Source organism: Pelobates fuscus, chromosome 3 (genome assembly GCF_036172605.1).
Source record: "Pelobates fuscus isolate aPelFus1 chromosome 3, aPelFus1.pri, whole genome shotgun sequence".
Lineage (NCBI taxonomy): Eukaryota > Metazoa > Chordata > Amphibia > Anura > Pelobatidae > Pelobates > Pelobates fuscus.
The window spans coordinates 305,638,033-305,661,194 of NC_086319.1; the positions used below are offsets into that span (position 1 = coordinate 305,638,033).

The 23,162-nt window shown below is 35.8% G+C and overlaps 1 protein-coding gene and 1 long non-coding RNA gene across 5 annotated transcripts in view; one reads left to right on the plus strand and one right to left on the minus strand.

Moving 5' to 3' along the window:
• Nucleotides 1–1,850: 1,850 nt before the first annotated feature.
• NR2F2 (nuclear receptor subfamily 2 group F member 2) lies at nt 1,851–14,130 on the minus strand. 4 transcript variants are annotated; one of them, XM_063448862.1, is made up of 3 exons: nt 13,729–14,130; nt 5,860–6,387; nt 1,851–3,367 (listed from the first exon to the last, which is right to left on the minus strand). In XM_063448862.1, exons 1-3 carry the CDS (start codon nt 13,769–13,771, stop codon nt 3,093–3,095), a joined length of 846 nt encoding a protein of 281 aa, XP_063304932.1. In that variant the 5' UTR covers nt 13,772–14,130; the 3' UTR covers nt 1,851–3,092. The 4 variants fall into 4 exon arrangements, with proteins under 4 accessions (XP_063304932.1, XP_063304930.1, XP_063304931.1 ...); XM_063448860.1 differs by lacking the exon at nt 13,729–14,130 and adding an exon at nt 7,982–9,211 and having other exon boundaries at nt 5,860–6,408; XM_063448861.1 differs by lacking the exon at nt 13,729–14,130 and adding an exon at nt 7,982–9,210.
• Nucleotides 12,957–23,162, plus strand: part of LOC134603155 (uncharacterized) — a 58,808-nt gene continuing 48,602 nt past the window's right edge. The window contains exon 1 of the long non-coding RNA XR_010090456.1: nt 12,957–13,273. This is a non-coding gene — a long non-coding RNA (uncharacterized LOC134603155). The remainder of the gene's footprint in view (nt 13,274–23,162) is intronic.

Sequence of the window (23,162 nt, forward strand, 5' to 3'; positions counted from 1 at the left end):
GCTTACTAGAGCTTTTGTTCTAACTCAGCAGGAAAAGGAAAACTTACTTTAAACGTGATATAGTTAAATCTAGCTCTGCTCCTTAAACAAATCCTCCTCTGAGCAGCATACACGCATACACAGGTTTTGTTTAACGACCATACACATTGAAGTTACTCTGGGAGTACAAAAAAAAAAAAAAGGTTTGTAGCAAAATTCCAATCAAAGATACTGTTACACTCTGCACACATAATGAGACAGGGACTGGCTTTTTGATTTTCAAAATCATAAATTATAATTTAATACCAATGACAATTTACAACACATGTTTACATCAAGCTAACACAAAACAAAGAAGAGATCCTGTGTGTTTTTTTTCTTTTAATACAAACTTCATATACTCACAAATGACTTGCAATAGAAAAATCAGAATGTAGAGGTCAGCAATACTCTGCATTTGTACTATCCCACACACATCTAGTTCCTATTCCTGTATGAATGCATGGAAGTCTTTAAGTGTTTTATTTATATATAAATGGGGGGATATAAATATGTGTGTGTGATGTGTGTGTTTGTGTGGGCATCAGGATTTTGTAGAATAATTTGTTATTTGTGTGTGTACGTACATATGTATATATATATATATATATATATATGCCCATGCATATATATTTATATATATATATTCATACACACAAGTGCATAATTGTTTTATATCCCTTTCATTCCTCACTTTCTAATCCAGACATGCATTTAGAGTAAATTAAAATGAGCGTTTAATTGACTTAAAATGTTGCCCGTTTTGGTAAAAGCCACAATAATGTGTGACTAAGGGATAAGTCTTAAACCAATTACAAGCTTCATACACCCAACATCTGGGATATGCCTAAATTCACGAAAGGAATCAAATATATATATCTGACCAATCCAAAGGAAAATATATATTTAGATATATTCTATACGACTTCATTTTGAAAGACCTGCTGTGTGTAATCAGTGTCCAGGACACACTTGCAAAATATTATACCCATGTGTACAGGGATAGGTAAAATTTCAGTAATAACATTAGAACACAAATACAAGCCAAATGGTATATGTGTTGATGGCTTGTTATGATTCTTGTACAATCTGATGGTAAAATCAAAATTGATATTCAATCGTGTAGTTGAAACAGATGCAGGGTTCTGTAGCATACTATCCCCATTTAAACACCTCTCCTAAACAATATTATAAAGGGACCAACAAAATAATATTGTCCATTTCAGAAAACTCAATTAAAAAAAAAATGATCTGTAAACTAGAAATCTATTAGTGGCTTGCCAAAAATAGCCTGTGTGTATTTACTTGAAATGTCAAAAAATAGTGTGCATGTATTTTATATATATATAGATAGATATTTTTTTAAATATACGATCAGAAAATAGATGCTGCAAATATTTAAAGTTTTACAGCAATATATTTCGCTAAAATAGTTATACAGATCATCTGAGTTCTGGCCTTTTCTTGGAAATCCATTTTTAATTAAAAAAAGGGGATTATGAATGGTGAGCAATATTGTACAGCACCTTTTAAACCGAGAATCTAACCAGGTATTTAAGCATTCTGAGCCGAATCAAGCATTCAGATACACTGCTTCACCTTTGAACAAACATAATGAAAAAAGGTAAATAGGTAAATAATTGAGTTAACCCTTTACATTCCAGAAATTAAAATTACAAATAACATCTCTGGAATCGAATGGGTTATTCATTTGCTGCTGTTGCTGTACTGGTATATGTTTTTAATCCATACATTAAGAGTACTATTATGATCATACTCATTATTATTGGGTTGGGGAAGGGGGTGAAAGACACTTGTCACAGCCAAACAAATTTCAGATATCAAATAATATTTTAATTTCTGAATACTTTCAATTTTCTTGGAATATTACACACAAAGACTTGACCAAACAGTTCAGTTATTGTAACTTTTACAGTATACAGAAAAAAAAAAGTTGCACTTAAAAAATAACCAAAAACCTTCAGTTTTAACACAAAACTGTAAACTCTAGATACGGAATCAATCACATTATCTATAAGTGCCAACTGTGTCATGCTGATTTGAATTGTATTTTTTTTTCTTTAAAAAAGGGAAATATCAACAATTATCATACAAAGGGATTTCAAATATACAAACAGGTAGAGGAGCTTCAGAACATTTTGAGAATACTGCATGGAAAAAAAAATGGCCAAAAAATGAATTTATCTAAACAGCAGTGTCTATGACACTGACACCCTTTTCACTTCAACCCACAGTTTATTTAATTTGTGAATATTACAAGAAATAAAAATCTGTTTTGTGTATTGAAGAAACTTATGTGGTTCAAATGGGTAAATAATTAGAGGTCTCAAGTTCAATAATTAATTTAGGGTCATCACTTATAAGTGCGTTTCCAAGTTAAATATATATATTTTAAGTTCCATTTTTTCCTATGATACGTGGTGGAAACTGTTTTAATTCTTGCAGAACATATATATTTTTTAAAGGATACACAGTTTTTTTTTTTAAGCCAAGAATATATAAAAAATATTATAGAACCACAAATAAACTGGTTTGGAACCAGAAAAATACAAAAAAAAAAAAATAAAATAAAATAAAATAAAAAATAAAATAAAAAATGAAAGAGCTATAGATACATAGACACAGGACAATTAATAATTTTGGGAAAAAAAAGAAACTTACTTTCTTCTTTCTGCTAATTTTCTCCACATCTCCTTAAATGCACTTTTAGCGATATTTTAAAAGGTTACAAAAAAAGACTAATTTCCTGTTTTTTCGGAATTTTTTTTTTTTACAAAAAAAAAAATGATAAGTAGCAAGTTGTTCTTAACGACACGTTTAAATGCATTCTGAAAGAGTTCGATGATAGTCTTTTAAATTCACAGTCCAATAGATCTCCCCTCTCTTCTTTAAGTAAACTTGTAACAGCAAGTTAAACCCTCCTCAGCAGAAGGAATTATAGCAACCAGACCCCAAAGTCTTTATTTATTTATTTTTAGTTGTTTATTTTTTTATTATTTAATTTTTGCAATTCTTGCTTTCCCTTTCAATATTTTTTTTTTTTTAAATATATTTTATTGTATAGACATGTAGGGCCAATTGAAACTGCTCCCGGATAGCAACATATCCCTAATTAGGGTTTCTATTGGGGTTTTACCTACCAAACGGACGAAAAACAATTGCTCTATTACAGAGGAGGACACTGTGCGGAGAGAGGGCAGACGGAGTAACAATTTTCCAAATCTTGTTGGTTGATTAGGGTACTGGCTTCTAACATATTCTTCCAAAGCACATTGTGACTTTTCCTGCAGACTTTCAACATGGGCAACATCAGAAAGACCACAGGCATCTGCAAGAAAGTGTGAAAAACAATATCAATAACTGATCAGGAATTTTATTTTGGGGGAGGGGAGGGGGAGGAAGGGTTCTATCTTGCAAAAAAAAATCAACAACAAAAAGAAACGTAAAAATATACAACTGTAGCTGAAGACAGTCTTCCCATTCTCTGGATTCTAATAATGGAACGTCCCTAAACTACAGAAGCCAGGGCCTATAGATCTGCAGTTTGGGGAATGAACTGAGAGTTAGCTATGGTTCAACGTGGGAAGGAATAATCAGAGGCCTGTATTGCTCAGCATTTGTCCATCCTAAAAGCACTGAAGTCCAGTCAACAGAAATGGCCTACAAGACTCTAATATATTCTTGCTAGAGGACTATGTTTTTTTTTTCTTTGGTCTGTGAAACTGTTTTAAGTGGCTCTTTAAAAGATCATCTTGTCAGTATAGGCTGTTCAGAATCAGCCAAGCAAACTGTGATCTGCCTCTCTCACTCTAGCCCCTCTCTGCACTCAAGCAGATTTGAAGAAGGCCCCTATACACAGGGAACCCAGAGAAGGTCTGCACAATTTAATACCCCCCTCCCCCCCCAAAAAAAAATACTAGAATGCATGGGGTTTAAATCAGAAACTCCCTTTGCCCTGAGAGCTGAGGTTGCAAGATTGTCACCCAAACCGCCATTGACTGATTGGAAAGGGTCTTAGCTGTGCAACACATGCAAATTGTTAGACACGCCATTAAAAAAGGCATGCAGATTATTTGAATCATGTGGAGGGAAAAAAAAAAAAAACACCTCTGTTTAACTCATTTTATGTGTTTGTCTACATGGAGTCTCTTAACCTCTGCACTGCCAGAATAGCTTTCAAAAAAATGTAAAACAAAATCTACCAAATGAGGTTAGGCACCATGGCATGGGAAGGGTTAAGAAGGAAGCGAATAAATCAACAGGGAATAATAACAGTAATACATTGCAAACACGTAAAGTAATTCTATCACATGGACATGTCTAGTCCTGACGTATTAGTACGTGTGGCTTACAGCTATATCTTGTAATTTTTATATTTTATTTTAATGGCAGCAATTAATATATTGATACAAAATAATGGAGTCACTTTTAGACGTGGGCATCATTCTTTAACTGGCTATACTTTACGTCAAACTTTAAATTGTTTATTATTGGGAAATGCCATAAAACGAATTAGTGTTGGTCGATATTTAATTCAGTGTGAGAGGGTGTGATAAAAAAAAATATATATATATTTATTCCTCCTCCAAGTATAGTTTTAAATGATTTTACAATAGAAAATAAAAACAATACAATAACTCTAAAAAAAAAATTTAATATTATTATTTGCAGTTAAAGCTGCAGCCACTGCGTCGCTAAAGTTAAAAAAAAAAAAAAAATGTTTGAAAATAAACACACAAAAATGCACACACACATAACAAAAAGGCGATTCTAAATATTGTGGGTAAAGTAAGGATTACACCCAATGGGTGGTATGAGTGTAACACGCAGTACAGATATTCTACATGCATTACAAAGTATAATTTGTTTTACATAGTTTAGCCTGAAGAGTTAATTATTGTCAGATATATTATTCACACAGATTAACCTGCAATACATCCTAATTAGATTTCAGAATACATTCATTATTAGTTGATAACTGCCACACTACACACGAGTTGAGGAATATTACTTTCATTTTTATTTCCTGTACAGGAATTGATCATTGTTTTTTTTATTATTTTTTTTATTTAATTTAATTTTTATTATTTTTCTCTTTTATTTTCCTTTTCTGCTTTTAGAGTCTCCAAGCAGCAGTGGCTAAGCTAAAGCTAGGATTGTCTCGGTATTTCTACACTTAAACGTTGTATTCTGTCTAAAGTTACACCAGTTCAGCAGTGAAATCCAAAACTGCTTGTCTGAACTCGTCCGATTCACAAATACATTTGGAATCTAAATGGTTTGGGCCCATAGAGTTAAGTAAACAAACTGTCTGCCTTCAGCTATACACTTAAACTAAGGAAACAGTAAATTATCAGCCCTTCTATCCTACAAGGAAAATAAATGACAGACTATAAAAAATAATGCAATTTTATAGGACATTATAATAATAATTATTTTTTTATTAGTGTTAATATTCTTATTATTCTACATTTTTCAAATTAAGGTTACACATGGTAACTTGTCTTTTGTCCTTTAGAATTGCTCTCACACATTCTAGCAGGCTAGGGTTTCCAGGGCAAATTTTAATTATTTATGATGTTAGCTTCATTCACTTTTATATGCAATGAGGGCCTTCACACTCACACACAAGTATATGCCTATACACATATGTATATGCATGCATGTTATACATAATACATAACATGAAGCAAAGGGAATAGTTTAGACTTTCCATATGAGGAAGGGGGTATATTCTAATGAACAAAAAATCAACCAAATAAATAAATATATTTAAAAAAAATAAAAAAAATAAAAATACCACATCCTCATGCCTCTTACCTGATGTGAAGAGTACTATAGCTTTTAAACAGCTGTATTCTGCTGAGTCAACGTGTAACGCCTTCAGTTTCTCTACTTGCTCTTGAAAGATTCGTATGTGGTCCATGAAGGCTACCACTCTGTCTGCAGACATGGGGGATGCGTGGAGCCCAGCCGCTGCCAAGAGAGGGGCCACATGAAGGGGCATGGAACACTGGGCAGCGTTGAGGACAAACAATTCACTCCAGGTCAGCCTGAGCAGTGCCACCTGGTCTGTGATTTGGAGATCTGGGAAGAAAGGTATATTCCTTGCCCATTCCACAGCACTGAAGAGCATTCTTGCTGCCAGTTCACAAATGTTCTCAATACCCATGATATTGTTGGGCTGCATACATTGACTGCCGAATCTAGAGGTTGGGTAAGGTTCTGCTCTCAGAAGAAGGGATATATATCCGGATAGGTAGGAATGACAGTTAAGGGGATCTCCATTTGTCAAGGCAAACTGACCATGTGTAGGCTGTGTGGGTGGCATTCTACCCCTCTGTACGGCTGCAGTAAAAAGAGAAGAAACTACAGCAATTAATATCTGAATTGGCAATGGCTGAGAGATACATTGTATCTATGAGAAGCTACAACACACACTCACACACACACACACACACACACACACACACACACATTCATTTTTATTTCTTTTTTTTAATTATTTTCTTTTTGTAAGTCACTGAGACACAGAGAGATACATTTCATTTCTGAAGCTGATCTGACTTTTTTATGATTAAATTAAAACAACACATAATCTAAAGTACTCATTGTACAACTGCTTAAATATCACTGAGATGCTTGCTTAATAAAAAAAAAATCTGCTGACTTTCTCAACACGAACAGATTCAATTATTCCTCCATATGTGCATGCATTGCCGTATGCTGCCTTGTTTCCCCATCTACACATATAATATTGCAGATCCATTTTAATTATATATATATATATTTTTAACATAATGCCTTAGCCTTTAAAATAACAACTGTAACAAAAACAAAATACAAAGGGCAGTCACACGCTCCACAGAATGGTTAAATGAAAAGCGGGGAAGAATAAAAAAAAAACAACAAAGAAGATATATTGTGTATGGGAGATCTCTCTAACTGCTTGCAGCTTCCAAGGCCTTAGCTGTTGTTTGGATAGATTTGCATTTAGCAAACGATGCACAAAGCACGGATAATGTTAAAGGGGCTGAGGGGGGTGAGGTGTAAGGGGTGCTGTGTGTGGGGTTACAATGTATTTTAGAAGATCTGAGCCTTAGAGTTTACACACTGCTAGGGACAGACAGCCAAGCGAGGACACAAAGAAAGCCAGGCAGTGTACTAACCTCTCCTCTACATAACACAGCAGGCTGGGCTGCTTTGCTCACTAACAACACACTGCCCTTGTCCAATTTTATATCACAAAGGTTTTGACTTTCACAAGGGGACAGGCAAACACAAACACAGATACACGCACACACACACACACATACACACACACATACAAAGTGTAGCCTTGAAAACACATACACACACAAACACAAAAATTACACAAGCAGACCTAAGGTCTATTTATTTTTAAAGTAAACCTAGAAGTTAAATTGTGTTTTTAATGGAGGGTGGGTGTTTGGAGAGCCAATACCATACAGACCTCTGATCTTAATCAGTTTTAACTCCTGTGCAGGATGACATTCTAGGTCATAAAGGCCAGAGAGATTATTCCAGCGAGAGAGAGGTTGTTAGGAGAGAGGGAAGGGGAAAAAACCCTGAATTCAGCATTAACCCTTTCTGACAGGCAGGGACTGCTGATTATCTCTATTTATTCTCTTTTTAGACATAGCTGTATTAGTGCTATCTATTTATCGATCTGTAAATATATATATATGTATATAAATAACATGCACATACATTCTTTTAAATAAACAATGGAGTATCTGATTATTATTGTTCTATACAGTTTGTAAGCAATGATAAAAAAAAAAAAAAAAAAAAAAAGACACATACAAACTCACAGCCCCCATCCAGTCCATGCAGGAGAAAGTTACACACCATTCTCTTACAGAACGTTGGGAAACATGAACAAAAGGCAAGAGTGTAAAAACTAATGAAATCCCAATACCTTCCCGTCTCATGCCAACTTTGAGGCATTTTTTGAGGCGACAGTACTGGCACTGATTGCGGTGGTGCTGGTCTATAGGGCAGTTCCTGTTGGCACGACAAGTGTAACTCAGATTTCTCCTGACACTTCTCTTAAAGAAGCTTTTGCAGCCTTCACAAGTGAATTGTCCATAGTGTTTTCCACTAGACTTGTCCCCACACACCACACACTCAATGTGCTGCTGCTGTTGCTGTTTGTCTCCCTGGCTCTGGCTGGATTGGCTTGATGGGTTGGATTGAGCTGGGGCAGAGGAGGGCAACCCTTGCCCTGGAGTCTGTGGGGTGTGTGGTGCCCCTGTGGGTCCTTGCCCTGGTGGTGCTTGGGAAGGTTGAGTTCCTGGCACATCGTCCTGGGGGTCTCGCCACGCACCCACTACCATTGCCATATCTATTGGAAACCGTTTTCAAGCTGCTTCGTCCCCCTTTCTCTTCTTATGGTGGTATATGGGACCAGACCAGGCAGTTTTAATAAAGATAAAAGAAGAAGAAGAAAAAAAAAAAAAAAAAAGGGAAGGAGTAGGTGGGGGAGGGGGGAGAGGTAGGTAGGTAGTTCTCAAGGAATTTTTAGTTGGGGAAAAAAAGAAAAAAAAAGAGAGGAAAAAATAAGGCAAATACAATCAGATCAGGAAAAAGCTTGGAGAGCTGGTCTGGTGTATGAGATGACTTGGGGTTGTCTCTGTGAAGCTGGGGTGCAGGTCTAGTGCTGGGGGCCAGGTCCTGGGAAGATCACAGTCAGCCATTCAGGAAAGCCATGGACAGGCAGAGTCAGGGGAAGGGTTAAGGATTATCAGGGGGGAGACCTGCTCTTCTTTTCCCAGCGCTGGCAGTCAGGAGGGGAGGGTAGGCTCCAGCAGAACTTGTTCAGATCCCTTCTTCCTCTGTGCATGGAAAAATAAAAATAAAGGCTCCTCTCTCTCTCTCCAGCAGCAAGAAGCAGCAGCAAATAATAATAATAACAAAAAAATATAATAACAATTAAAAAAACAAAACAACAAAACAGGGAAAGCAGATCACAGACTGCTGGACATATCCTTCATGCAGAATAAAAACCCCTCAAATAAAAGGCAGGAGCTGGGAATCAAAGTGATCAAATATGCTAAAGAGGAGGGGGGTGTAGGAAGTGATTGCGATTTGTAGGAAAGGGCTGGCAGAGTGGTGTCTCTCCGATCAGCTCAGTGAGCTCTCTATATAGTGAACTTTGACACCACTGCTGCAACTTAGCACACGTTACCATGGCGACGCTGCTCCTTATAAGGCAAGAGATTGTGTTTAACTGGTCAGGGCTCCCAGCCCTCCCCTTGCACCCCATTGGTCAGGCCAGCCTAGTGGTACAGAGTGCCTGCGACTCTTCATTGCCCGGTCCTAGAGACTGTCATCTCTCTATACACTCACATATCAGCACTGCTGCTTATAGACCAGACACAATAAGCCTGTGGTAGTAATGGTGTGTCAAGTTAAAAAAAATGGATGATAAAATATATATATATATATATATATATATATATATGAAGCACATTTCAATAGTACTGAAAAGGGAAAGTAAGAGTAAATGATAATAATAATAATAATAATAATAATAATAATAATAAATAATAATAAAAGTAGTACAAATAATAAAAAAAATAAAATAAAGGGGGGGAAATTATGTGACCGTGGCTGCTGACAGGTAGCTGTTTTGCACTCTAAAACAAATTGCAATTAGTTAATAAGCCCTGATGGATATTACTTTCCCAGCACGTGTGAAGGGCATTACAAATAAGAATTATTACAAGCTTAATATTACATGTCACAATGAGAAATATTTCACTAAATGCCTTCTAGAGGGTCTGACGTTTTGTCCTATCTCTGTATAACACCACATACCCTAACTTGTAGAAATCTTGAGAAAGAGAGGGAGAGAAACATAGAGAGATGTGATATTTATATATATATCTATATCTTCTGACATGAGCCTAGGAAACTAATATTTTTATGGAATATGAAACATGGGGACAGCTATCTGAGTTGTCATATATACATTAAAACTTAAAATGTTACTTATAGGCAAAAGGTAGAATACTCATGTTTCATTACATTTACTTTTATAACACTGTCCATCTATCTATCTATCTATCTATCTATCTATCTATCTATCTATCTATCTATCTATCTATCTATCTATCTATCTATCTATCCATCCATCTACCTATCTTTATCCATGTGCGCAAGCATACAGACATTTCAGGTTCAGACACCCAGATACACTCAGGGCTATGGTTCATAGGAGGATAGCACGAATAAAAACAGAGGTTGCTCTGCTGAGGTGAGGGAAAGGCTACGTGAAGTACCAGACATGGCTTTTGCAGGCGAGGTGATAGAGGCTCCTATGGACAATATCCCTCTCTTGAAGAATGAGGGTCGGTGCTGTTTGATCACTTGACCATCAGAAACCCAATGGCTGGGGCTATTATTTACTTCAGGGGAAGCACTCCATGTCAGTAAAGGTTGCAGATGGTTGTTGGTTTAAGGCTAATTGCACAGGCAAGGCACAGTGACATTATCATCCTGCTATATCTATAATTTTACAGCTATTAAGCGGATTTCCTTCTATAACAGACTTGCAGCTCAGGATCTGCGGAATGGATATAATGTTTCAAAATGTAAGCTATTTTTCTTTCAAAGCACATCCTGTAATGTGACTAACTCTTAACTAGGTCATCATCATGGTACACAAGTTTCTATGTATTATGTCTGTGTATTGGGGGTAAATGCAGTTGGAAAAGCTAATAGAATGTTCAGGTACCTTATAGAATGTTGAGATTGGCACAAAAAACTAACATAAAATGTATCATGGTGTAACATGACCTCGCATAAGGTATACATGTGTGTATGTTAAGAATTTCATGGGTGGAATATCATTGCCTACACACGGGTTATTTCAACTATATCCCATATTCATTTATGTTAAAAAAAAATATTACCTCTGATATGCTTTTGTGGGTGATTAAACACCACCAAGACCTCAATTATACGCACACAAGAATATCTCATAGCATGCATGCACATACATTAACACATGCCACATAATATATACATCCACTTTGTATAAACAGACATGATTGTTACTAATGCAAGTGCATGTGTATCCATACATTTATTTTTTTGCTGAAATGTAATAGTGAAATAGCCATACGGCTTGTCCCTTTGCAGCAATCCCAACTGTATTGTACAAATCACATTTTTGGATACAAGTAAAATAACATATTTTTTTTTTCTGTTGACTCAGATTATACTAAAAGTATGTGTTACAATTTCCTTTATACCTCTGGAAAGGCAATAAATATGTATCTGATTTTCTGGCAAGGGCTCTAGTGAAAACATGGACAGATATAATATTATCTATATATAATATTATATTATATTATACACACACACACACACAAATTATTTTATATTATATTATGTTATACCCACATTATATCATATTATATTATATTATGTGTTGTGTATAACTCTAAGTACTTGAGATACATGTCGACTTCACTGTCAGGTAGTGAAATCAAATTACGCCAGCTAGAATTCCTTTAATATCATATTATTGGCCTTGCTGGTCACATTATAGGTCACTGTCCTTAGGCGAATTCTTAGAATTTTTGTGAAGGAAACCTACAGCTGAAAATGACATATTCAAAAGATTGGCACTTTATTCTAGATGAAATCATGTAAAAAAGGCCAGACAGTAAATGACAGAATCTTATCAGATATATATCATTGTCCTGAGCCTTACAAAACACTCTCAACAGTGTATCAAATATTGCATATCCCCCGCACTAATATCAGATTGTCAGCGTGAGGGTACAATACATTGCGATATACTCACTACTGTAGTACAATACTATATATCAATGAATATCTACCTTGAAATCAGGTGAAACAACATTTCAAATTATGCGTAATGTGAATTTCAATATGATGATAATATTAACCATATTAATTGTTTGCAGGATAATTCACTCTTGGGAAATCAACTAGCGAACAGTGAATTCAAATATACAAAAAAAAAAAAAAAGATCTATTCACATAAAACAGTGTGTGTTTGTTTGTGTGTGTGTGTAAGTGAATGTGAGTGTGCACGTGGATGGGAGGATGGCAGGTGGGGATGGATGGGTTATTTATGTGTGTGGGGGAAGGAAGAGTGTATAGTGTGTCTGTGAAAGTGTGTGTCTGCGTGTGTGAAAGTTTTTATCTGTGTGTTTGCATGAGTCTTTGTTTGTATGCTGTTGTGCTTTTGTGTTATAGCGTAATACTTTGTATCTTTCTATACGTATTTGACTGTCTAAAGCTTTTTTTGCACTTGGAATTTTCTTTAAATATGTCTTTGCGTATTTTGTGTTGGTATTTTTTGTTGTAAGTAATTGTGCATATGTGTATTTGCATTTAAATATGTCTGCTGCAATGTGTGTGTACGTTTTGTTCCTTTGTGCTGCAGTGCATTTGTGTATATTTCTTTGTATGTGTGTTTCATTTATTTGAATGTGTTTTTGTGTATTTACATGTATACATGTGTGTTTAAAAGTGTTGTATTGTGTGTGTCCTTGTGTTGGTGTGTGTAGGTAACTTTTTGTGTCTATGTGTGTATTCATGTTTATCTGTGTCTGAGTGTGTATATCTCTCTGTGTGTTTGTATCTGTGTGCACATCTTCTCCCACACTAAAGCCCTGTGAATAGTGAAAGTGGCTCCTATTGTGTTCCTCTGAACTTCCAAGTCAATGCAATTTTTAACCACTGGCTTGTGGTACTTTGAAAATCACCAGGGGCTGTCAGAGTTGGGTCCTCTGAAAAATTTACAGTGCAAAATCAGAGCATATGCTGTGAGGGGAAAAAATGCTTAAGATTGGAGCAAGTACAGTATCTGTCTGCCCCCTAGTGTATGCCTTTCATCTGCCTAAAAACTGAACCTACGATGAAAATATGGGATCTTAAAGGGAAACGACTTCTGGCTCACGTATGCACGCAAGAAAGAAACTTATGTACATATTAATCAGATTAACTCCAAAGGATTTAAAATTAATTGGTTTGGACATCACCGGAGTGCACCTAAACTTTGTGCTATGTGCATCAACAGAGCCAGCACTGAGCTGATATACAGAGGCTGCTGCTGTGGAGTCATTCAGTGCAGAGCAGTGAGGGGCTGAGGAGATCATTTCTCTGCACTATAGAACAGATACTAGCCATCCATCTGAGCTCAGAGACCCCATAACAGGACAAGTCAGCGGTAAGTACATTGCAATTCACTGCCTATAATGCATGTCTCCTAGGCTGCAGGACCCTGGCTTCGAATTCTGACCCAGATCCAGCCAAGAGGCTGCAGCACCTTGTATATATTTCTATGTATCTGACCGAATAGCCACCAAATTGACCAAACTGCAATGTTTTTGGCATTAGCAGAGAGGCTGCCAATTCTACCGTGGGTACGATGCAGCACAGGGACTTTATAACCAGACTGCCAGTCCTAATAACAGCAGTCCTAATAACAGCAGCCTATTTCTATGCCTAGTTGCAAATGTGATTAAGAAAATTGTATATACAAACAACGCAATAGAACTCAAGGCAGCTTTAAAAAAGCACAGTCAGTGTGTGAGTGAATACATCAGGCTAGGAGCTGGTTAAAGAGGCAATCTAAGCGAAGGGAATATAGCAAGATACATTGTATTATTAAAATACACATACCAAATACGTATTTTCCTTGTTCTGCGTCCCAGATGGCTTGCATCTTCTCTATAAAAGTGCAAATCCCCTTTTCAGAGTGGCAGGTGAAAGGACTCCTTTTTAGACGTTATGGGAGATTTCCTTGCACAGAGAACAGAATGTGTCCCTTTTCTGTGTTTATTTTAAGCGACTGGAAAAAAACTGATTGAAAGTAAGCAAAAAGCCTGGAGGGGTGAAAGGGAGAAAGGTGAATGGGGTATCCTCTGCTTGAAGGGAGAGAGAGTACTATTTGGCTATCAGCCCTTGCGAAAACTTGACACTATAACTTTAAATATAGTGGGACTCAGGGAGCTACAGCACAGCTTGTCAGGAATGTGAGTGAGCCTCGCCTTAAAGAATACCCAGTACCCAAGGTAAAAACAGCCTACAGTGATATCCTCTCATCTCATTCCTTAGAAGGAAGAGAGAGTGTTTATTGCTACACCTTCTAGATTTGGGGCAGGGAAACAGGGATCTTAAAACTCTCGCCCAGTTAACAATACTAACCCTCTAACTTAGTGGGGTTTTGAGATCTAAGAAAGTATTTTTACTACACATCATCTGACACTAGATCAGGGCTTTATCACAAACATACTTTAAAAACAAACAAACCATACCTTGCTAAATGGCCTTTCAAAGTGTTTTTGGAACAGAGAAACTTAAACAAATAAATACTTACTTTTGTTATTGTTTAGTTTAATAAATATTTATTTAGAACACTGGGAAATTCAAATAGCCTTCTTCACATACATACCTAAAACCTCATTTAAAAAAAAAAAAAACCTGATCCATCTAACTGATCAATTTGCTTCTACCTTTTTTTTTTTTTTTTTTTTTATAAATAATTGCTAGGCTTTTTTTTTTCTGCTAATACATTTCAAGCACCGTACATTTTCATTTGACACATGTAATATTAATTTTATACCTCCCCCCGCCTCCCCCCACACACAAAATAAATGAATGGGGAAATTATCATATGAGAAATGTAATGGATAATAAAAGCCTGGCAGTCTAAGACAGTTTAAAATACTTGATTTAAAAAAAAAAAAAAAAAAAAAAAAAAGATAATGGAACACAGATTCCTTCTTTTTAAAAAATTGTTATGGTAAGATGTGTGTCAGAATTGACGAATGAAACAAATACTCCTTCACTGTCACTTGTCATTGGTTTAACAGGAATTAAGTTAAACACAGCACTGCATACTAATTACATATTTACTGGCTAATGGAAATTACAAATGGTTTCTTACCTCAAACAAGACTACAAGTAGGAAGACACTGTAATTATAGACTATAAGGGAAATAGCTGTGAGCAAGGAACACAAGCCATAGCTCTTTTAACTAACTGCTAATACCACAAAAATGCTAAATTCTAAAGTTCCCATTGATGGCAGTCTAATCAGACCATGCAGAATATTGTATTAAAAACCTCACTGCTGGGAAAGCCCAATAAGAGCTGAGTATCCTGTGTTATTTTTAAACTGCTAGAACTGGGTTTATATTAATTAGGGGAGGGTATTAGTGACAGACAGATGCTGCAGTTTTAAAAATCTACAGGCTGTTGTTATTGAATCAAAACTGATCACAATAAACATACAGACAAGATAAAGGATTCCTTACTGTACGATGTAAAAGCAGAACCTAGAGCCAGCTTATGAAAAACTCCAAGGTAATTCAGAGCTGTAATGCCAGATAATTATGTGATGTTTGAAGATCTGATAGAGATGTTTTTTTTTTTTAAGATTCCCTTAAAAAAGTGCCCTGTGTTTCCTCCCACAAGCACATGGGCTTTCATTTATACCAGAGGGGCGTTGACTAGCTGAGATTTTTTAAACTTTGGCCCACATTGTATTGATAACTTTTACTCTGAACCTGGGGGTCAAGGGTGAGCCTTGGTTTAGCCCCATAGAGCCTGACTATTGGAAGATTGAAGGCAGTCTGTCTAAGCATAACTCCACAATTACCAATCTCTTCTTCCAACAAGCTCCAGCAAAGAGTGTTTATTTTTTGGGGGGTGGGGGGTGGGAGGGAGAGTGATAAAACTAGTTTTCATATCTAGATTAGCAATGGATTTTGCTTGAGAGACTGGATTCCCTGTCTTGGCATTCCCAAAGCACTCCTTTTGTCTTATAAGGAATAGGGGTCTCTGAATGGTATGAAAAGGGACCGAGAGGGTCGCTTCAAATCGATTTCGCTTGTTCTCTGTGTCTTCTCGGATCAATGCCTCTCAATGGCCTTATATGTGCTCTTTCAACCAAAAAACTTGTGCAACATTTTCTGTCTGTATTCTTGCTAAATACAATAAATTCAGGCTTTTTTTTTTGTTCAATTTTCTTTTTTTTTTTTTTTTTGGCCAATGAGCCAGCACCCATCATAAAGACAGACGAAGGAGGCAATTAAGTCCATACACCTATAAAGGGAGATTCTTCACTAAGAGTGGCAGGAATGATGCTGATAATTAGCCTGAGCGTTTGCATTCCATTCTAGACATGAATGAGGAAAAACAATTAGATAGAATCAGGGAGATGACCAGGTGCTTGTAGCAATATGTTGGGTTTAATATATTATTTCTAAACTGTTTTCAAATTGTCTTTTCTTTGACACATTACCTGGCTTATACATTTTTTTTTCTCTAAAACTTTAAAGAAAATTTTTTTTTTAAATAAAAATATTATTCCATCAATTCATAATTGTAACAATTCAAACATATATGAATATGTGTTTCAATGTTTATACAGGCTCTCATAAAGACATATATGAATGTGTTAGTGTATAGGCATTTTTAATTTGGAACCATCAGTATATATATTGTTTCTGCAGAGAACCTTTTTTTATTTTTAGGTTCATCTATGTTAGTACATGCATTTTTCTAATTTGAATTAATACATGAAAATAAAAATAAAATGAATATATGTGTAGATTTGTTGCAAAATAGGAAGGATTACTTTATATATAAAAGTAGAATCTTAAAAGTATTTATGTAAAAAGAAATATAATACAGATTATAGAATGCTGATACAAACTAGGACAAGGGGATAGATAATTAGAACAGTGTGATAGAAAATAATTTTATGGAAAAATATTCAGGCGAATTATTTATAATAAAGGTCTGGAACATATGTGTTTAATGAGGGTGATTTAGGGTAAGTGAAATACACAGGTATATGCAGTAATGTGTGAGAGACAGACACTGGGAGACAGAGAGATCATAGGTCCATCAGTAAACTGTGTCCCTGACAATACACCTCCTGTTGGGAAATGTATTGATCAGATGAGAAGCTTGAGTTGTCCCTAACACTAAATATTTACTGATCACACAAATAGCTGGACGTGAACGATCTTCCCCTGTGTAGAAAGCAGAGAGAGAAGGGTAAATCATTTTATTAGTGTATATAAAGCACAAAACACACTCTGGGTTGGAGTGTTTTAAAATGTGTCTTTAGTTGGATGAGAAGAGTTAGGGAAATCGATAGTCAGTGATTAGGAGAGCCAGCAGTTACTGTGCTTCTAGAAGAAGAGACACAGCCTTCATGGATTTAGTTTGAAAGCCAAAGAAAAGCAAAAGAAATGCAGAAAAAGCTTTATTTAATTTTTTTTTAAAAATAGATAGAAACAAATGGACCCAGAAACCAGATCAATGTTTTAAACAATATTTTCCTCGGAATTTTAAACATACTGGACATCTTGAACATATTTTACACATGTCCTATAGTATGTCACTTAAATAAAAATATATCAAAAAACAAGCAAAAAAAATCAGCCTTCGACTCCCAAACAATAAACATAACATATTGATCTACAGAAAAGACTTAACCCTTTGGAAAGTGGAGAAGCGACCAAGTCATTAAAGGGTTAACTACAGCTTAACACAATTAATCATCAGGTCGGTTCAGCATATGGGTGATCACATTTTAATAGGTGGGATAAATATATGTATAACCCCCCCCCCGCCCCCCCTCAGCCCACCATTTAGATAGGTTTTCCAATCGCTATTGTCTTTCTCACAGCTATTGAGACCGATTAACCCCTTCTTTTGCTTTGCCTCCCAGTCTGCTTAAACCTAAGGGGTTAACTTGCTGAATTAAACGGTTTGCCAGATCCCTGTAAACCGTAATGAAATGCACGCAATCATTTTAATCTTTTATAGTAAAAAGAAGGTGCAGGCAGTGACAAGCTCTTGGGCTATAATCTTCCCCTGCTGCAGGAGAATGGACCGCCCTGGGAGCAGAAGGGTTAATTAACCTGCACAATGCTTCCTACACCTGATCCTGCATTGAGAATATGTGTCAATCGCTCACATTCCAACAGTGAGGGCAAAGCTCTTCTTTTTCCTGTTCTATGTAGCCATTACAATAGTTTGGCATTCAGAAATCTTATTTTATTTGCATTAACCCTTCATGATGAGGCTTATATGTAAACTCCAGCGTAGAGAAAGGCTGGTGGGTGCATGTTGTTACAAAAGAAAGATGTCTTAGCTTAGCGATATACTTATCAGCCCTAGGTTTAAGTGAGGCAGGTATCATATAACAGGACAGAGTAAGTGATCAGTTCATGTAACCTGTGTCACTCTGTGGATGGGTGGGGAAACACCTGATGCAGGTTAGGGGACAGAGCAGCAAAGCGGTCCTTATAATACTGAAAACAAACTTTGGGGTTACAAACATCTGCAAATAATCTCCATATTCCCTCCTTCCATTGAGAACATTGCTTTTCAATTCACTTATAAAGCCCCATCTTATTTATGTAACATAGGACATGGGGTTATAGAATTATAAGCAAAGGATATCTATCTATCTATCTATCTATCTATCTATCTATCTATCTGTCTGTCTGTCTGTCTGTCTGTCTGTCTGTCTGTCTGTCTGTCTGTCTGTCTGTCTGTCTGTCTGTCTGTCTGTCTGTCTGTCTGTCTGTCTGTCTGTCTGTCTGTCTGTCTATACATCCATCCATCCATCCATCTATCTATCTATCTATCTATCTATCTATCTATCTATCTATCTATCTATTGATCTATCTATCTATCTATCTATCTATCGATTGATCTATCTGTCTGTCTGTCTTTCTGTCTTTCTGTCTGTCTGTTTATCATAGTCATGTTATGATATATATATATATATATATATATATATATATATATATATATACACACAAATAGCAATATAAAGAGCAATATAAAGAATGTTCTTACTTTCGAAACAATAAACCATCTGATATATGTTAAGATATGCAAGACTAACCCTATAAGGCCAAATGTTAATTGATGTACCATAACCCCTCATGGGCATTCAGTCAGTCCCCAGACCACCAAAATTAGTGCAATCATTAACAAACGATGAGTATAGCGTCAAGATGATCTGTATTATTAACCTGTGAGGGCCTAGCTCATGTCACAGAGTATTTGACTGGGTTTATGTAAAGGAAAACACACACACACACACACACACACACTCTCTCTCTCTCTCTCTCTCTCTCTTCCTATATGGAAATACAATACAATACAGGACAGTGCAGAGGGAATGGCCTACAATACAATAGTTTCATGTCTTTATGAAATTGTTTTTTTTTTTTCTGTTATAAACGTGTAATAGCAAAACACACACACGCAGGACATATATTTAAACAGATCTGGCATCTTATTGTTAAATCATAACCAGTAAATGTGCAATTTTCGCAAACACTTCAAACATCTCATCAGTGATATTGATCAATTTTCTAGAATGTGTTATTGACTATTTACACTTTTTCCCCCACATAAACCCACATTCATGCGTTTGAGATTCCTGGTAGGAGTGTATTTCTCACACATGATGTGTGCTCCAATCTATAACAACATTTCTGATAAAAAAAAGGCAGCAGTTAAAGGGTTAATCGCGTGTATTCTCTGTTTTTGCAGAATCTGTAGTGTCTGATAGGTGGGCACAGGTGGATTAGTTCAGAGATTTACAACCCATATTCAGATTCATTTACAGTGGTTTCCTTTATATATTAGATAATATGAATAATCTTCATTTGACCACTAAATGTACTCGGGAATTAAACAGATTTATTTGTTGTAAAAAATAATTCCTCTATTTTTCCATTAACCGATTCAAGCCCAGGATCAGGGAAATCCTTTGTTACCCAGACGTTTCTTATATGTCTCTGGTTCCGAAGGGGTTAATATCGTAGCACGGATTTTGATTTAATAATATCAACCAAGGTAAAGGGGGGAACTTAAAGTTACTCATGAGGAAGCTGGTGTTATTCAAATAGATGCCGTGTAACAAACTGTGACTTGTATTACGATTTTATGATTTAATGTTCTATAAAATCCACTTGGTGTGTAAACTTGGTAAAGTCGCTATTACCAGGCAGTCAGGTTAACCCATTATGTTATTGTATCCCACTAGCCCTGAAAGGCACCAACCGTGCGATCTAATATCCTCTAGCCGGGCTAAAAGCCAGGGCCACAAAATAAGATGAATTCAAATAATACATCAATTCACAGGTCTCTTATACATGTCTTGTCTTTTATGTGTACACATCTTTGCAAATAAAATACGTCTATGTAAGGATGCACTTGCAATATTGATCGACAGACAGACAGACACGGACAGACAGAGAGATAGATAGATATTTACACACACACATATATATATACACATCATTTGTGCACACACACACCATATACGCATTCTTACACAAACAATCAGAAACACAAACACAGTCACAGTAATTCAGTTATTTACAACCATTCCTTCACCCATTCTTAAAATGTACATATATGCGAATATGTTTCTCTAATTAGACTTGATATATGTTAGAATAATGGATATGCATGTGATGTATGTGTTGATACAGTACAGTATATTTGTGTATGTGTGGTGTGTTTTACACTTTCAGTTCCCCAGTCAGTAAGATGACAGTGTGTGTTTATAAAAGCAATGTCAGCTGTTACAATGTTTCCAAGTGGTGGTAAGTTTGCATGGAGATATTCTGCCTGCCTCTCACTATCTGTCTGGGTGCCCCAGGGCCAGTGAAAGAATGCTACAGATCCGAGATTGCTTTCAGAGTTTGTCTTCTCATGATGGATTACCATGTCAATTTAAACGGCATAGGATTAATTTGTTTCAATGATTTCTCTTTAGGATGAATGCCAGTTCTTTTTTTTTTTTCTATCTCTTTACTACCCTGGAAAAAAAAAAACTAAACCCTATCTTTTCTACCCCAGCACTTTGGTCAGACGATAACAGCAACAGACAAGTTATGTGTAATGTAGCAGAGTGATTGCACTTTTGTGTTTTCTTCCCACCAAATAAAAATGATATTAAATCCAGCACGTATTCAATAAAGACATGTAGAGTAAGTCATTCAGCAGAGATTACTTCTGGCATATAAGGTCTTCATTTGTCTTGGGCATTACATTTCAAGTTTAAGTATTCTGCCTAAAAAGGACATTCATAACCTTGCTAGGGCTACAAGTGACATAATGAATTGGAAGTAAGTTCCATAAAAATTAAAACTCCATAGACTGGGATCAATACTTTCATGGGGTGGGTGCTATGTTCTCTGCCCAGGAGTGGCTACAGAGGATTTGTAGGTTTGGCATGTGCTACATAGAATAAGGGAAAGCTGTGACATTTAACACTAAACTAAACCAGCAATTGATGTATGGCTTCTGGAAACAGATTTGAACACACAGGAAACACAGCCATTGTTGTTTGTAAGGATTTGATTCTCTGTTTTTGGTGTCAAGGCTGTAAATGCATCCATGCAGAGGCACTGAGATTTTTGGGACATTTAAAGGTGGAAAATAAGTTTGCTTAACCCAGTAACCAGGTAATACTATTATTATTATTATTATTATTGCCATTTATATAGCGCCAACAGATTCCGTAGCGCTTTACAATATTATGAGAGGGGGGGATTTAACTATAAATAGGACAATTACAAAAAAACGTAGCTCAAACGATCTTACAGTCTATAGGAGGTGAGGTATAAAACACATTAGGACAGAAAAAAATAGCAATCAAATAAGGTGGGAGTGAAGCAGAGCTGGAGGATAGAGTAGAGTGCTGCCCTTTAGGAGAGAGCAAGAGACAGGTATGTGAGGTAGAGGTTACTCTAGGAGAGTTGATGTCTGACTGTGTAAAATAGGCCTGTAACAAACTTCAGACATGGAAATTTGTTAAGGAAATCAGCCTTATTAAATATTAAAAAAAATATTTAATCTAAGTTTCTAATGTCATAAAAATAAATAAATATATAAGGCAAAAGACGTAAAATAAATAACACAAGCATTAATATTTAAACCAGCTTTTAAAGCAGTTTATGTAGAAAACAGCCACTTAAGAAAAAAAAATCAAAACATTGTAACAATACAGACCTTATAAATTAAAAACAAACAAAAATAAACAAAAAAAAAAATTAAAATAAAAATGATAAATGATAAGATTGAAACAAATTCATCAGCCAATTAAAAACATACAAATAAATTACCCCTAACTTAACTTTTAAAGAGAAAAAGAGAAAAAAAATAGTTAGAAGTAAATACAAGTAAATACAAAGAGATAGGATAATCAGATGCAGGACACAATAAAGAAAACATAATTTAAATTATATTGATTATTCAAGGAGAAAATGGTTCCCACTAAGATATACCAATGGTCCGATGGAATGAAGGTGTCTTGGGATGGTGGTGGTGTCATGATGTAGATGCTAGAAGCAGATGCAGACACCTACTGAAAAGTGTCTGAAGAAGATTAATAGGAGGTGTCAGAGTTGGCTAAAGCTCTTTGCTCTACATTCCTCACAGCACCAGATGAATTACTGATGAACATTCAGTTATCCTCCCCTTTTCCTATCATTAGACACTACATCAAGTCCCAGCACTTATCTGCAATCTAAAATTCCACATGGCTTAAGAAAACAATATTGGTTTGATAAATAATTTGTTCAAAATGTAGTAGGGGATGAGGAGGACATTTTTTTTACTAGTTTTCTTAAGTGCAGTAATTGTTAGATGTAAATTTAACACAATAGGTATTATTTAAAATAAGGTAAAATAGTGACGATTTTTGTTTTGTTACACATACAATAGCCTGTGTTGTCAGGCAAAGACTCGTATCATTAATTCTTCTTGTTGTGTTCCATGTGTCTGTGCATATAGGGGACCATTTTGACTCACTTAGCACGTGTCATTATTTTGTAAATGTCCCACACATAGCTTCTACCTACTCAAGTAACATATTTGTGATTTGTCAGGCAATAACTTCAAATTTATAAATCAACTTATACATTGCAAAAGGTTTAAACAGTGAGTAGTGGGAGCATGTCCCACCTAGTTCACCCAAATACAGATATTTGGTCTAAATTTGGGAAGTTTCCTATCACCTCACCACCACTCACTGGCTAGTGAATAGACTACAGAATGACAAA

What these genes read in the sequence shown, in the direction of transcription:
- NR2F2 (XM_063448860.1), bottom strand. Translation starts at nt 8,405, where the DNA reads ATGGCAATGGTAGTGGGTGCGTGGCGAGACCCCCAGGACGATGTGCCA. An exon ending in AGTTGGCATGAGACGGGAAG is followed by an intron (nt 6,409 to 7,981) that starts GTATTGGGATTT and finishes TAATTGCTGTAG; the next exon opens with TTTCTTCTCTTTTTACTGCA. An exon ending in TATAGTACTCTTCACATCAG is followed by an intron (nt 3,368 to 5,859) that starts GTAAGAGGCATG and finishes ACTTTCTTGCAG; the next exon opens with ATGCCTGTGGTCTTTCTGAT.